At 43.7% G+C, this 12,633-nt stretch overlaps 1 protein-coding gene across 2 annotated transcripts; it reads left to right on the top strand.

The window, feature by feature from the left end:
• The first annotated feature begins 2,157 nt into the window (after nt 1-2,157).
• lonrf1 (LON peptidase N-terminal domain and ring finger 1) lies at nt 2,158-12,164 on the top strand. 2 transcript variants are annotated; one of them, XM_076145516.1, is made up of 12 exons: nt 2,158-2,955; nt 4,336-4,454; nt 5,072-5,194; nt 6,779-6,976; nt 7,101-7,314; nt 7,620-7,725; nt 7,929-8,043; nt 8,156-8,277; nt 8,400-8,558; nt 8,692-8,854; nt 8,984-9,136; nt 10,014-12,164. In XM_076145516.1, the coding sequence occupies exons 1-12, from the start codon at nt 2,316-2,318 to the stop codon at nt 10,170-10,172; spliced, it is 2,271 nt and encodes a 756-aa protein (XP_076001631.1). In that variant the 5' UTR covers nt 2,158-2,315; the 3' UTR covers nt 10,173-12,164. The 2 variants fall into 2 exon arrangements, with proteins under 2 accessions (XP_076001631.1, XP_076001630.1); XM_076145515.1 differs by having other exon boundaries at nt 4,333-4,454.
• The last annotated feature ends 469 nt before the right edge of the window (nt 12,165-12,633 follow it).

Genomic DNA, 12,633 nt, shown 5'->3' with positions numbered 1-12,633 from the left:
GTTACTTTCCTATGTGAAACAACGCATGCGCATTTGTGGGGTGTGTTGCTTAAAAAATCCTCTCCAGCTTGGCTCAGTGGGTTAGGGGTAAGTAGTTAAGTCCCAAACGAAATGTATAGCCATCTTCCTAGATGTTTAAAATATTGAGCTCTAGAGGCCTACAGCAATGAGTAATCTTGGCCGTTAGATGGCGGTGTCGCTCACTGGACTCCATCAGGTTGGTTTGCCTCAGAGCCAACATAGACAATTATTCTCATGAGCTATAATTCCCTTTTTGAAGCCATCACTCCAAAATTCAAGGCTCCAAATTCTATTCTATTCCAAAGTCTATGCCAGAAGGGGTTAACTTATGATATTGGCAACATTTTATTCCTGCAATTTCTTCCAAATGAGTGACAAATCTGAGGTTGGAGCAGATTATGTTTGTCTTGATCATTTAAAGCAACAAGTTTGATATATGAAAATACAGCCCACCCCTGTAACATGTTTATTGATTAAATGTTTGTCTAAAATGTGGTCTGTTTAAAAAATAGAAAATGAAAAATCATAATTGGATGATTCATCCCCGTCTTTCTGAAGTCCTGAATCATTCCAAAGAATACAGCCATGTAGAAATATCAATCAGATGAAATGGCAACAACACTGGCGGCAACATTGCTCATTTTCCCTTGTGGATTTCGTAATCACACATTGTGCTTGGCTGGAGGTGATGACTCATCACAAACCCAGCGACTCAACCAATAGGAGCATTGCAACCCTTAAGGCACCAGTGCAGATGTTATGGCAAAAGCCAGATGACAGATTAAGACAGTGTTTGCAAAACATCAACAATTTGTCTTATTCAGCAGCTTCCAGGTAAGCAAAATAAACTATAAATCTGAGCTCTGCGACACAACAGGCAAGCTTAATAGTTCAATGTTGTTGCAACCACACCTCATGTAACGGCAGAGTACAATGACAAACATGAGTGCTTTCATTTACTGTAAAGAAAACATGTATAAATTCACTCTCCAGTGTACCTGAAATCAAGGTCTGTAATTCCATCATGCATAAGTGCTGTAGGCAGATTTGTTGACTCGCATTCCACCACCTCTGATTGAGATCTGGTAACTATGGTGGCAGCCTCCGTCATGGCAGGAGCTCAGGATGACCTGTGTGTTTGTTATCTCGCTCGAAAAGGTAGCAACAGAATTCATGTAGTACGTGGCATTTCAACGATAGTTATGGATCCTCACCTTTAATCCACCACCGCTAACCTCAAGCACTGACGCAATACAGAATCCATGTTTAAAAGGAATCCTGTTTGTCGCCTGTGCACTGAAACTCACTGGAATCATTCTTCCATTCTTAATTTATTCAATATTGCCTGTTACCGTTACAAACATGCAAACATGCAAACATGCAATAAGCCATATGTACCTAATAAAGTGCCAGCTATGTGTGTTATCTATTAGATCTGTTTTTATCTGATTTGGTTATTCATGTCAGTATGCAGATCAGGAGTGATGATTGGATGTGACAGACAACAATGGGCCATGTTTCTGCTGATGCACCAGAAATAATGAATATGTTCTACAACTGATGACCCAGTGGAGAAAATTCTGCAACGGTTGAATATGGTTTCAACTTTCAAACAGTGCACGAGTTTGTTCTGCCTCTGTAAACATGAATCCGACAGCAACATCACATCCAGAACCAATGCAACCCGTGGCTCTAAAATGGAACTTTAATATAAGGACACACACATTTACTTCAATAAGATAAGACTTTCTTAGAATGATTTAAAACAGTATTGCATACAGGATCTGATAATGTACAGTTTTCTAAAAACACGTTTTAATATAATAATTTCGATTTACCATCTTGGAAATAACATTAAACAATCTTACACAACCATATTGTGAAATGGTTACGCTTCCAATTACGCAACCTCATTGTTAACTATTTGACAAAAAAAGAGACACACTATTCCGCTCCAGTGTGACGTCACAGCGCGTCGCGTCCTCAGGCATGTGCGCAGTGACAATGATGAAGCTATTTCCTGACCGCGTTAACGTAAACCGGCGTCCGCTACGTCTCTTCCGTAGTTATGAAACTTTGTAACGGAGGTTTGGTAACCCTGGCCTTCTGACCAATCAGAGCCTCGGTCGGAGCGTCACGTGGCTATGTTTTTTTATTTTACGTAACGAACGGGCGTCTGATGAGAAGAAGCTGGTTTACTATTCGTAGAACTCCCGCGGCGGCGACTGCGATGCATAAACCCGCAGACAGAAAGAGACTTCAACACACGTAAGGTTTCCTCATCTTACGCCACAATGTCGCTCCAAATGCGGACGAAGGAGCCATTGACCGAGAGAAGCGCCTTCTTCATTGACCCTGACAATGACTGTGGAAAGGAAGAGGAGGACGAGGAGGAAGAAGACCATGACCATGAGGATCACCAAAAACTTATATTACAGAAAGCTAACGCGCTAGCATCAGAGAACTGTTTGAAAGAAGCCATTGACTGGTTTGCTACGGCGATGCGCTACGGCCCCGTGCATCCCGAGCAGCTAAGCACTTTCGTGGACTGCATCCTCCGCAACTTCAAGACGAAAGCCGCGGGGATGGTGAACCTGGCGGGGCAGGTTGAGGATGCGGGTGGCAGCACGAAGCACGACATGTTTGACTGCCCCGGCTGTGGTGGGTTTCTGGGCGAAGCTATGACCGTAGCTTGCGGACACTCGTACTGTAAGAGGTGCCTACAACAAAGGCTGCTGCCTAAGTGCAACCTCTGCGGCGAAGCTGTTAGGCACCAACCGGAGCCGAGAGCGACTGTAATTCTTGGCGGACTTTTAGATAAATGGTTCCCAGATGAGATGAAGACGTCTAAAGCGGTGTGCGGAGTTGGGGAGCTGTGTAGAAGCAAACAGTACGAAGAGGCTGTGTCACTAGCAACCGACGTCATCCACTCTGGTAGGTGTTGTGAAAAGATGTGTTTCCTGGTTCATCGGCTTCTCTGCTACTCTCACTGGGCACGTTTGGGTGTTTTGTTGATGTTTTGCGCAAACAAATCTCGAAAAGTACCCAGCTGTTACCGTGTCAGTGATGCAATCTGTTACCAATGAGTCCACATGGCTCTATTGACTTATGTTCTGCTGACCGACATTTAAAAGTGTTGTATTTGAAAGTAGGTAAACACCGCCCCCTAGTGGATGCCCGCGCACTGACACAGTCTGCTTATGAAATTTCACAACCGAGCATGCGCAGTTGTGCCAGTTGCGTAAGGATATGTCGCGACACTTAAGTGCGGGTTTTGTAACTTGTGACGGGGCGGCCTGAGGAATGTTCTCCTGGTTTCATAAACGTTACGTATGTGTGCACAGTCTCGTCTGGGTCTGTGGTCCATAATAACTCTCAGGTTATGCAATGACAGGAATCAGGCTGTAACTGTCTTAGATGGATTGTTGACATCTCACTGCTGATAAAGCTGCAGGAGGTTGGCACATGGCTCAATCCAGCCAGTTTCCATTGTAGTAGATGCACCTTCATGTGCTGTATGAGGGTTCATGGAAACATCCTCACTCTGTGGGTCAAATGATGTAATGCGGTGCATAACCCTGTTGACCCCGGTTACTCGGACACTGCCCTCAGGATTTACTGTCTTGGACTAAACATAACCTACTCCACCACATTGACCCTGATCCTGTTAGACTGACACTTAAAAGTATAGGGCTTGTCAGTTTTTCTCTGCACAATGTTGTATGATCATCCTGCATTGTGTGTCACACTGAGCTGCAAACATTATTTTTAGACTTTCAAAGAGAAAACTGACGTGGCCCTTGCTGAGCAGAAAGACCATCACTGTCACTTGACTTTGATTTGAGGGTGCAGACTGAGAACACAGCAGTCACACCACCTGCTTTTGAAAGCATCTGCTGTCAGTGCTGCAGAGAGCCCAACAAACAGGCACAGAACCACCATGTGCACAGATTATCTGTTGAAATTGTGAAGCGCTCTTAAAGCATTTCAACGTGCACTCTTTTTTAATTACACACTTTAACAAGAGGTAACAGAAGGCATGGACTGATTGTGTGTCGATGTGTGTGGAAATTTAAACTCAATAAACGGTAAATTGATGGTTGAAAGCTGCAGAATGTCATCATTACTGTAATAGACTTCATTTGGCAATAATGCTTGGTCACTGCTTCACATGGTTGAGACATAGCTGCACAGTAGTTGAATTTTTCTTCCCATGGTTTGCAGCCATCCCGAGCTTGTTATGTCTGGTCAAGTGTTTTTTGTTGTTTGTTTGTGCCATTCCTCACTTTCTGTGTCCTCTGTCATCTCCAGCAGATCCAGAGACGGCAGCAGTTGTGCGATTGTCACGTGCAGAGGCGTACGTGGCGCTGAAACAGTACCATCTGGCCCTGCAGGACACAGAACGCAGTCCAAGGTCCAGCTGCTCTGCTGAAGTAGGTCACCCACTGTGAGCTAAACAAAATGAAAAGCTTTGATAGGAAATGATGTAAATATTTGGAATGATGGCAACAGCAAATGTGAATGATTACTTCTGTGGTGTTAACAGTGTGATTATGGGTATGACCTGACCTTACACTGTCATGCGTCCAGTCAGTGTGAAACAGTGTTTGTTAGTTAGCTAGCTATTACTTCGAAAATGTATATTTAAAGACTGTGCCACCTGACAAATGGCAACACTGTCCTGTGTCGAGAGCTCATTTGTTTCCAGAGGCATGAATAAGTTACGATAGAGTATCATGGTCAGTACTATTAATAACTATTAGCGTGGATTAAACCTGAGACATCATTTCTTTGTAGTGGTGCAGTTTGAAATGTGTTACCAAGGTGATACTGTGAAGTAACCTGAATAGTTTAAAGGCACTCCATTCTCTTCACCTGACAGTTACAATTGCGAATGATTTATTATATTGGTGAATATAACTGTATGATAATCAGTCTGAGGTATTGACCAATGGCACAAGGAAAAGATAGTGAAAATCTTGATTATTACTATTTTTAAATGATGGAACAGGATCCTCATTTCTCTCGCTCTTCTCTCTGCTCCCTACAGGCTTTGTTTTGGAAGGCCATGGTACTTTATGAGATGGGCGAGGTGGACGAGTCTCTCCAAGTCTTCCTTCGCTGCCTGGCTGTCGATGAAGAATTCCCCTGTGCTAAGAGACAAGTGGAGAAGGTTAGTGAGTTTAAAGATTAGCCCATTGATTTGGTATTTAAACCTTATTTTGGTGGTTCCTCAGTTTGACTTCCTCTTCAAATTCTGTTTCGAGCCACTTGTTCCATATTCATGATGATAACTGTTATTAAACCGCCCAAGTGATTTGATCCTTTTCAATTATGACTTTTTTGACTTGGCTTAAACGTACTAGAGACATCAGTGGAGACTCGGGTCATTTCTGAAGGGCGTTGACATCATCAGGCCACACATTTTTTAGATTTCCTAGTTAATCGTGTTCATCAGGAATGATAATGATAATTATTCACAGCCCTGCGATGTCTAAAGCAAAACAAATCAGTAGGAGGTGTTGTCGGTCACATAAGAGGTCCACATTTTTCACTTGGATCATTCGTCCTGGTATTGCATAAGTTGTATTAGTGTGTCTGTCTGTCTTGTGACTCTGCCTGTAATGACGTTAGTGCCACTTCTCAGACGGAACCTTAAAGTCACATTATGGACTCATAGTGTTTCGTGATGCAGCATAAATTGTAGTAATAACACAAAGACTCTCCTCACCATTTTGTGATCAAATGTTCACTTCACTCTCTCTCTTGCTGTTCCAAGATTGAATTGTCTTTCTGCATAAGTGGTTATCATATTAGGTCAGGCTTGTTTTTACGGTTGCTGATAGTGTGATATTATTATCCAACTGCCTCAGCCTTCTAGTCCTGAGTGGTGAGGGGAAGGCTGCACATCAGTCTGAACAGTGTGTGAGGCCAGATAGAGAATGCCAATGTCACCTCAAATGACTTCCCCAGCGTGGCTGTGTCGCTCTGAGCTGGTGCTCTGCTTCTTTTTACACTGAGTTGAGACCCCTCCCAGATGTGTACTGCAGAGGATGGACCCAAACTCTGAGACTCTGGGTGCTCAGTGCTCATTTCTCTAAACCAGTATGAGCCTGTTTGTCATCCAGCATACACATGATTCATCAAGCCGTTTGTAGTCAGACAGAATTCCACTTTAATCATCATCTGGACTCTGCTGAAACAAACCACGGAGCGATTCTCAATGATTGAAAAGTAATGAGCTTCCCCACAGTAGAGCACAGTGGATTGTGTGTGTATTCAAAATTAAATTGTAGTTGTCGGTAAAAAGGATTAATGCATCGGTCTGACCGCCTCCTCTAACACTTCATTGACTTGACCAACAGAAGAGAATAGGAATACACATGACAAGAATGAAGAAACCAACAATAGATGTAATATAAACATTTGTGTGGAATAGTGTGAGGAGAAGAGGAAGGCGGCGTAGGAAGTTAATGAAATGATTCAGCACTGCTGGCTCCATGCGAGTGTTCAAATGGATTTCCAGTCAGCGATCCAAGTTCGATTCCAAGTTGAGCGTGAACTGAATAAGAGTTAATGTCTCAGCCATGGGAGCAAATACACCAAGGCCAAATTGATACGCAGATTTAAGTATTCTCTCTTATCCTTCATGTTCAAGAGCATTCTGTTCCCTCATACCTGCTGGTCTTTATGTCCGTACTCTTGTTTATCTATCCAGTCTCTTTGCTACATTAAGCAGCTTTTACGGTGTTTACAGATTCTGTGTGACCTGCTGTCTCCGGCTGACGAGAACGTCAAGGTCGGTCTGAGGGAGACGACACAGAACGCGTCGCCTCTCAGTCGCATTAAAGCTCAACAACAGAGCCCAGTTCAGAGACAACAACAGCAGCAGCAGCAGGTCCGTGCTGCCTCAGCGCACCAGCATCTCCACAGCCAGGAGGCACAAGCACACTGGGTAATGATTCACAATATTACTTGGTGCAATATTGGATTAATTCATAGCATTGATTTTCATATTGCTCATTAAGTAGAATAAGATTTGATTTGATTTTTTTTAAACTCTGCCTTCTGTTACCCAGAAACGCTGGGAAAGCCTGGAGCGGCCCGGTCTGAGCCGAGCGCATTCACTGCGACTCCACGGATCTGGCTGTGGCGAGGAGGGACTGAAGAGGGTTTGCTCCGCTCCCCAGCTAGGGGACCAGGAGAAGGGGAGCCTGCTGAAGAGGAAGCTGTCGGTGTCGGACATTGAGCCCTGCTTTGTGGATAGTGGAAGCAGCAAGTATAAAAAACAAGGTACGTCACCTCTCTGTCTGTTAGTGAACTGAAGCTGTGAACTGTAAACCGCACCGGGTTTCAGTGAGCTGGATGAAGTTTGAACGAAGGTAAAAAGTGGAGATGATGATTTCTAAATCTCTGATATAAGCAGATTCTGACATCTCAGTCTCATAGGTAATGGCCTCATTTGCATATTGAGTGAATCAATATTTCACGGGGAACACGAGACATTATGCAGCACAAGTGCGTGCGTGTGTGTGTGTGTGTGTGTGTCTGATGTGTGATCTCACACCTTTGTCGTCTTCTTCCTGTTTGGACTTAAGGTTTAGCAAAGGTCACCAAACATAAGGCCCCCAAAACCAAAGCGTGCCGATCTGTTCCTCTGGACCTGCTGGACCCCACAGACCTGGAGTGTTCTCTATGCATGAGGTAAGGACATACACACAAATGCAAACATGCACACACACACACACACACACACACACACACACACACACACACACACACACACACACACACACACACACACACACACACACACACACACACACACACACACACACACACACACACCGATCAATGATTTGCATAGATTTGCAAACCTCCACCAACTGCTCCTCTGACCCGTCCAGGCTGCTGTATGAGCCTGTAACCACACCATGTGGCCACACCTTCTGTAAGAACTGTTTGGAGCGCTGCTTGGACCACACACCCCAGTGTCCCCTCTGCAAAGAGAGCCTGAAAGAGGTGAGAGGCCAGTTAGGTTTTTCAGTGCGCTGCCCTTCAAGAGCAATGCTTGAGTAAATGTGCCCCCGATACATCTTGAATTAACCCTTTCCTTGCCCTCTGCTCTCTTTAGTATTTAGCATCCAGGAAGTACACAGTAACAAGTGTGCTGAACACGCTGATCAAGCAGTATTTGAGTGAGGAGTATGCAGAGAGGACAAAAACCCACCTGGAGGAGAGCAGCGAGCTTTCTGAGTGAGTGATCTTTCCATTCATCCATCTCTGTTGGCCTCCCCACCCTCTCTTTGGTTTTGGTGTCATCTGAGGTGATAAGGTTTCACATTCAAATATGTTATTCTCTCCTTCTCTCTGTATAGCCTGACAAAGAATGTGCCTATCTTTGTGTGTACCATGGCGTACCCCACCGTGCCTTGCCCTCTGCATGTCTTTGAGCCTCGTTATCGCCTCATGATTCGCCGCTGCATGGATGCAGGAACTCGGCAGTTTGGGATGTGCATCAACGATCCCAAGAAAGGGTAAACAAGCACACATGCGTTCATGATGTACCGCTCTTTGATTTCTTACAACCCTTTAAAGTTCTCCTTTAATGTGGTGATTGTTGTGGAAAGTCTATTTTCTTATTAACCGGTCGCTGGATCCTCAATGCAGGTTTGCAGATCATGGCTGCATGCTGATCATCAGGAGTGTCCACTTCCTCCCTGATGGGAGATCAGTGGTGGACACCATTGGAGGAAAGCGCTTCCGGGTGTTGTCCAGAGGAATGAAGGACGGCTACAGTATAGCTGACATTGAACACTTGGAGGATACAAGGGTAAGAACCACAATGAACTTCATTTTCCTGAGATTATCAGTGTTGAGCTTTTCTCTGACAGAGTTCATTCCTCCAAAGATTTAGACAATTGTCACTCAGTATAATAACTGATGGAGTCTTGTTGCTTAGGTGGAAGACGTGGAGGAGCTTGTGAGGCTGCAGGAGCTGCATGATGCTGTGTACGATCAGGCAAGAGTCTGGTTCCAGAACCTCAAGATCCGCTTCCACAACCAGATCCTGCAGCACTTTGGAGCCATGCCTGAGCGAGAGGCTGACATCCAGGTACACCACAGACAGGCAGGGTCTCTCCATAGCAACTGTAGGAGTTAGTCCCTAAATCTGATGGCGCCTATGTGAGGAGCAGATTGACATTTCTGAGGAGCCTAGGAAGCATATTTATAAATTCCACCGCTCTAACGTTTGACCAATGCCCCAATTCCAGAAAAGCAGTGTAAAAGTAGATTGTGACACAGTTTCCTTACGGGGAAACCCAAATAATCTATGCGTCCATTTCCCACAAGGTCTTAACACGGGTTATAGTGGTTTGTCTGTGTGTGTGCGTGTGTGTGTGCGTGCACACTTGACTCTGGTTTCCTGCTGTGTAAAAGGATTGAAGCTCTGCAGTTAGGACAACCAACACTGACAATATAGGCTAAACATCACTTAAGCTTGGTGCTTAATCCCTCCGGCTGAGTTGCGTCATAAGGGTGTCATGAAGAGAATCCCAACCTCCAGTGTGCACACACTTACACACATCAGAGGAAGAACAAGGGGCCATGATTATTGCTGGTCTTATGTAAGAGCTAATCATGTTCCAGAGCAGCTCTCATTAATGGCCAATAGACTTTAAAACGGGACATTGGCCAGGCAGTACATTAGATTTGCCTGAGATCCTTAAGCGTTCCCCACATTTTTGTGAATGACTCTTGATCCTTAAAATGGAGAAATGAGGAAGAAACTCTGAGGCAGATCTTCATTCCTCCAGCTGACTACTATTGAACCTAACTTATCTTTATCTTAAATTATAGGTTAGGTCGTTAAAGAGATTGATGGGTTTTTTTTAATCCAATCAACCACTATATTTAACTACAAGACATTGAGTGGCCCCAGACTTTCCTTTTTTGTGTTGTTGATGTATTTCTCCTCTCATCTCTATTAGGCAACTCCTAATGGTCCTGCTTGCTGCTGGTGGCTGCTCGCTGTTCTACCCATCGATCCCCTGTACCAGCTCTCAGTTCTCTCCATGTCCAGCCTCAGAGAACGCTTGGTTAAGATCCAGCAAATCCTGACGTACCTGCAGAGCATCCCCAGCAACTAGAGCTTCCACCACCCTAACACTACAAACATCCATACGACCCTAAAAACGACTTTCATGCTTGTTTCTCTCAACCCTGGTGAACTTTTATTTTATTGCTGTCTGATAACCCACATCTAGCTGTTTGTGCCGTGCATGGCTCTCCCACTGTGTGTCAGATGTTGGAAAGACATCAAGACAATTTAAAGCAAAGCTAGCGCGTCCTTTAAGGGCTAATAACTGGAACAAGAGAGAAGCGTAAAGACTGTCCCTTGCCCAGTGGCGGATATCAGTGACTCGCCAAAGGTGGAGAGAGCCTACTCTCTCTTCCAAGAGACATGTTAATCATTAACAGTTTGTCAACCTCTGTGATCTGACAGAGAGGCGTGCTGCACATAATTCTATTGTATCTAGGATGATTTTACTAGCCGCTGTGACGTCACTTAAACGTCACATAAGAACAATTTGATATCATTTGGATTTATGTAAAAGGAAAAACAATCCAGAAGACCTCTTTTGATTGAACCCTCAGGAATCAGATAATGAGAGAAGTGTAGTGGTGACATCTGGTCACCAGGAGGGGCCGCCTAAGGGTGAAGGAATGTTATTCCATTAGCCTTAAGTGAACCTTGAAGGAGAAATGAGGAACAGAATATGGTAATTAGTACCATAAACAGGGGTCCTAAATGTGACCACACACCCACAATCACCACCACAAGCAATAATGGCAGCTTCATTTACATCTTCCAGATCCCCCCGTGAGCCCTTGGGGCAGCTAGGTACATTAGGATCCTTCAGGGGTCACCGCTAACCTGATCTGACCTTAATGTGTAATGAGATAAAGCAAACCAGAAAAGAGAAGAAGGGCAGGAAAGAGTTAAAACATCATCTGATCTTAAATGTTGAGGTTAAGATTACTTTCACTGTAAAAACACTAATGAGAAACATGACAACAGACCCGAGAACAATTACATAATGCAGCGCTCTACCTTCCAGAAGGGTATACCACCAATGAGGTGTAATGAGTGTAAAACAACCGAGTCAGCGGTCCATAAAGTAAATGTGTTTCATGGAGGACTGTGTATCTGTGGAGGAAGGGCTGATGTGAACAAGGGGAGCAAAATCCCCAATGCTGGAAGTCCTACAAAGGCAGAGTGAAGGAGAAATGTGGAGCCAATTAGGTCGAGAGATTTTTGTAGAATCAAGTTAAACAAAAGGCTGGTGTGTGTATGAGTGATGAAACGTTATCAATCAGACTCTTCCAACCATCCCAAGGTTTGCAATTTAAATCTCTCCTGAGTTTTCAAGGAGATACCAGCCATGTCACAATTGTTGGAAGAGCACTTAAAGAAGTGTGAATCCCTCTTGATGTTTTGTTTTCCAAAAGTATTCAGACCTTTCGCCCTCCTTGACCTTTCAAATATTGTTTGTCTTGATTGTATAATGTTTGAGTTCCTGGTGGAGTAAGAGGACTTTGCCTTGAAGGTCTCTGAGAGTCAAGAGTTCAGCTCTTGACTTACTTGTCTTGTCAATGAAACCAAACGTTTCAGCTACCAATTACATTCATGTTAACTTAATTAATTTATAAGTTAGAATATATACTGTATTTGTGCATTCTCACCATGTGTTTGTATGAAATGGGGGCTGCAATATAATTGACAAATCAAACGGCATGCATACATTAACTAATGAAATCTCTGGGCTGGTGTCACTCTGCAGTCCGTCTTCCTGACAAGACAGAAATGCAGTGCTTCGGTCACGTCACTACGTTTGCCTTACGCCGTTATGTTTTGTCATTTGAGTCCAGCTGTGCATTGGCTTGGCTACTGTTACTATTGCCATAGTAATAAGTTCTTAGTTTCTCTTATCTGCTTCAAGGCACTTATTGTCCATAATGTGTACAGATAAATGTAAAACTCAACTCAAGGCTGTTGTATGTTCATCATTTGGACAGTTTTGCTTTTTTCTCAAGTTTGAAGTTATCAATTTTCAATAATAAAACCACTTCCTTTTCTACTTCAGCTTCAGTGTCCACTGTCTGACATATTTAATAAAGGATGTTGACAATAAAAGCCTGAATTTCCTGTTCCTGACAATTTGCTTAACACTGGAAAGATATCCACTCCCCGAAGAGGGAAGAAGATTTGCAACACGACGATGTACTGAGGTACTGTAACTATGCAGGTCAATGAGCTTGAAATACAGTTTTTCTGAATTACCTCAATCACTAAACCCCAGTTTTTGAATGAAGTGCTCAGGGGCCTACATCTATTTCTCAAGTCAATCACTGCTTTATCAAAACCATAAACAAGTTCTAGTTCTGCAAATCTCCCCAAAAACGTTTTGCAGATCAATTTTAAGATTTTATTTTACGCCTGAAGGTCTGGAAAATGTTACGATGCTTTTCCTAAGTAATGAAGTTTGAAGCGCCTGAGAGCATGAAGAGCCTAAAGGAAATGTAAGTGTACTTTAATAGGGAATGGCT

The sequence above is a fragment of the Genypterus blacodes genome, unplaced genomic scaffold (genome assembly GCF_046128005.1).
Source record: "Genypterus blacodes isolate CSIRO-AG114 ecotype Tasmania unplaced genomic scaffold, CSIRO-AGI_Gbla_v1 ptg000030l_1, whole genome shotgun sequence".
NCBI lineage: Eukaryota > Metazoa > Chordata > Actinopteri > Ophidiiformes > Ophidiidae > Genypterus > Genypterus blacodes.
The sequence above is the reverse complement of the archived record's forward strand: the minus strand, read 5'-3'. Positions and strand labels throughout refer to the sequence as shown.